The sequence below is a fragment of the Galeopterus variegatus genome, unplaced genomic scaffold (genome assembly GCF_000696425.1).
Source record: "Galeopterus variegatus unplaced genomic scaffold, G_variegatus-3.0.2 Scaffold1283, whole genome shotgun sequence".
NCBI classification, from domain to species: Eukaryota; Metazoa; Chordata; class Mammalia; order Dermoptera; family Cynocephalidae; genus Galeopterus; species Galeopterus variegatus.
The window spans coordinates 170,362-174,205 of NW_007727394.1; the positions used below are offsets into that span (position 1 = coordinate 170,362).

General features: G+C 54.7%; 1 protein-coding gene across 1 annotated transcript in view; it reads left to right on the top strand.

Moving 5' to 3' along the window:
- SDK2 (sidekick cell adhesion molecule 2) overlaps positions 1 to 3,844 on the top strand; it is a 119,122-nt gene that overhangs the window by 39,676 nt on the left and 75,602 nt on the right. The window contains 2 exon segments of the mRNA XM_008576085.1: positions 971 to 1,138; positions 2,194 to 2,296. Of these exon segments, the coding sequence (XP_008574307.1) occupies positions 971 to 1,138; positions 2,194 to 2,296 (271 nt within the window).

The window sequence follows — 3,844 nt, forward strand, 5'->3', positions numbered from 1 at the left end:
CTCCCCACGTCCCCTCCCCACTTCCCTCCCGACCTCCTCACAGACCCGATAACCCGCTTACACACTTCGTGACTGCTGTCCTCCCCGAAGTCAGGGTCCTTCCATGGTTTTGTCCACTGTCCTCTCCCCAGGGCCCAGAACAGACTTTGGCACCTGGTAGGTGCTCGATAAACATTTGTGGAATGAAGGTGGGCACTCCCAGGCACGTGCCCAGACATGGAAATACACAGGCCCGCCTGACACACCCACTAGTTCAGTGTGCCCTCACACACGTGCAAATGGACACCCCGACCTCACAGTGGACAGTCCCCTCTGCACGGAGCGGGGACTCTCACTACAATAGACATAGTCACGAAAACCTACGCACTCAGGCTCACTCCTGCACATGTGCTCTCTCTCTGGCCAGGACCCCTCCCTTGCCCCCCACCACTGGGCCAGGCACCAGGCCTCCCTAGGTCCCACTGCAGAAGGAGGGCTGTCCTGACCAGGGTTGTTGGTGGGGGACACCCATGTCTCTCTCCACCCCACCCCCACTCCTGGCCTCTCCCACCCATCACTTTCCTCCACTCCCTTGAAGGTGACTCTCCAGAACCATCCTGCTGCAGAATGCCCGTCACCACCTTGTCAGAGCTGTCCCCCCTTCCCCGGACCAGATGCCAGCTGCCTCCCAGGGCTGTGCCTGGCTGCCACTCACCAGCATAAGGACACAGTGAGGGACCATCTCTGTGAAGGGCAGACAGCGTGTTGGGTGGAGAAGTATCAGGAGACCTGGGCTCCAGGCTGCCTGCTCTGTGCCCTGGGCCCCAGTGCCCATCACCAATCCAGAAACCTGTTGGGACCTCAGCCCCCACCCTCACCCGCCCTCCCAGCCCTCTAGTGTTTCCAGAGCTGGGAGCCTCCAGAGATCTGCCCGCAGCAATATCAGGGTCCCCAGGGGCTGCAGGCTGAGCCCTGCCTGTGTCACCCACAGGGGAGCGCATCCTGGCCAGTGGCTCAGTCCAGCTGCCCCGCTTCACGCTCCTGGAGTCTGGCAGCCTGCTCATCAGCCCCACACACATCTCCGACGCAGGGACCTACACCTGTCTGGCCACCAACTCTCGGGGGGTCGACGAGGCCTCAGCAGACCTGGTCGTATGGGGTGAGTGTGCAGAGCCAAGGGCTTTACATGGCTGTGCATGCATGTGTGTGTCCCTGCAGGTGCTGATGACACAGGGCACGCACACCACCAGCCTCTCCACGTCCATGTGTCTGTCCCAGTCAGAGCTCTTCTTATCAGAAGGACAGTGACAAATTAACTCAGAGGCCAGGGACCAGAAAGACGAAGGTTCTGCTAACGATGCCCCCTGAGTGAGAGTTTTTCTATGCTTGACTGAGCTGAGAGGACATTGAGGTGACAGGAGAGCTATCTTCACGTACCTTAGGGTGGAGATCGGCAAGTCTTTTCTATAAATGGCCAGATAGAAAATATTTTAAGCTTTGTGGGCCAGACAGTCTCTGTCGCAATTATTCAACTAACTTCTGTTATATCAAGACAGCAGCCATAGATGATACGTAACCCGGTGGGTACGGCTGTGTTCCAGAAAAGCCACCTGCCAGATTTGGCCCCAAACTGTAGTCTACTGACCCCTGCTATAGGTGAACTTCTCAAGCTTCTTCCAACATGAGATCCAGTCCCCAGATACACGTGCCTGTGGGCCTGTCTAGGCGGAGCCTGGGGGCCTGGTGGGTGAAACCAGAAGGGCCTATTTTCATCCTGGTTGGACCCTAGACTGGAAACCAGGAGACCCTATTGCCATCCTGGTCTGACCACTGACATTCTGGGAATATAGTCCTGATCGTCCCCATCCCTTACATGGGTTCGTGAGAGCCAGTTAGATGAGCCCCCACTAGGAACTTTCCAGAATCAAAGTACCAGGGAAGCACTCTGCCCGTCACCAAGCCAGAAACCTGTCTGATCTCAGCACCCGCACCTCTATGCACCGTGTGGCCTTCATGAACTAAAGTACCAGAGAAGCGCTTTGTTCTTTTCAACTGCTCTGGGACTTTCACTACGGCAGACCTGTCCACCCACAGAGTTCAGACACACGGGCCCCGAATCACCTGAGGCGTGTGTCCCTCCCACACACCTGCAGCACATCTGTCATTCTGGAGCCCACGTCCCTCTCACCACGCTGTCTCCGCTGTATCTTTCAGCCCGGACCCGCATCACCAAGCCTCCCCAGGACCAGAGTGTCATCAAGGGCACCCAGGCCTCCATGGTGTGCGGAGTGACCCATGACCCCCGAGTGACTGTCAGGTATGCGTTCTGCTGTTGTCCCGACCCCAGGCAAGAGGGGAGGGGAAGCCTTTAGGGATAGCTCGTAGCTGGGCGAGCGTCAATACCGAGGAGGTAAGTGTCACCAGCGGGGCCAAGCCTCCTGGGGTGGGGGTGGGGGGACCATTTACAGAGCTGAGTGCAGGGCTGAGATGTAGCGGTGGCCAAAAGCGCACAAAAATGAAGGAAAGAGAAATGGAGGAGGGGGCAAGGGACACGGAAAGAAAAAGGCATTTAGATTGATGAGAGGCAGAAGGCACGGAGTTGCTGTCACTGTGGCCCCGGACATCACTGATAGCATCTCCCCAAGCCTTAACCCTCTGACCACTGAGTGGACAGCAGAGGGTCTGGGTGAACAGACACAGGAGCAGCCATACGGTGGGGGCAGGAGATGACCTCTCGGGGGGACCCTCCAAGAGAGGCATGTGAGGGGAAAGGCGCAAACTGAGGTCACCCCCACCATCCACCTTGGGGAAGGCGGGACCTTGGCAAGGGACTTGGCCCCCAGGGGACTCCATCTCACTCTGGAAGTCACTGGAGAGGCTGGAAGGAGCAGCCATGGACAGAAGCATCCAAGAAAGGTGGAAGAGCCGGGTCCCTTCCCAAGCTTGGGAAGAGGACACCTGGGCCCACCCCCCCGGAAAGGCTTCAGGAACTAAAATCAGGAGGAAAGCGTGCCTTTGTTCTTTCCCTTGAGCTCCAGAATGCTGAGGGAAAAATGTACCTGCTTCCTTAGAAGTAAATATTCCCTACGTGTTGCTTCTCTATTTTGTGAGCGATATCACTGTCAAAGCAACTGGCATGGAGGCTGGAAGGGGCCGGGCGCTCCTGCCACTTGGAGAAATGGCCTCGCGCAGCTCCAGGAGGCAGCTGTGTCCTGCAGCGTCATCTGGTGGCCACTGGGCATAGGGCAGTCTACGCGGCCACACCNGCTGTGTCCTGCAGCGTCATCTGGTGGCCACTGGGCATAGGGCAGTCTACGCGGCCACACCAAATGAGACCCGGGAGCCCTGGTTAGCATAAGGGGCTGAAGACTTTTGACAAACACCGATTCTCAGAAAATAAATCCTTGGCCCCAGTTTAACATTAACTATTGACCCTTTAGGACAGTCGTCATGTGGTATTAGCACAAATGCAAACATGAGCCTTGAAATCTCGTAGACTTAGTTAGAACATTGCCAACAGATAATCCGGAATTTGCTTATTCCTGGGCTTAATAGATTTTTCTAAAAAAAAAAAAAAAGAATATACCAACTGTAAAAGGTCCTCAGAGGGAACTCACATAGAATACTGCTGTGAGTCCCAGGCCCGCACATTATGTAGTTGCTATACTTTTAGCATCTATTAATTGAAAAACAATGTAATAAAAGACTATATTAATTCAGGAATACTTTACATGGTATTTCATTTATTAAAAAGTCACCTACTTATATTTGGGAAAGGCTTGTACATTTTACTCATTCTGCAGACAATTCTTTTTTTTTTTTTTTTCCTTTTTGTCTTTTTTCATGACCGGCAACGGATCGCAAC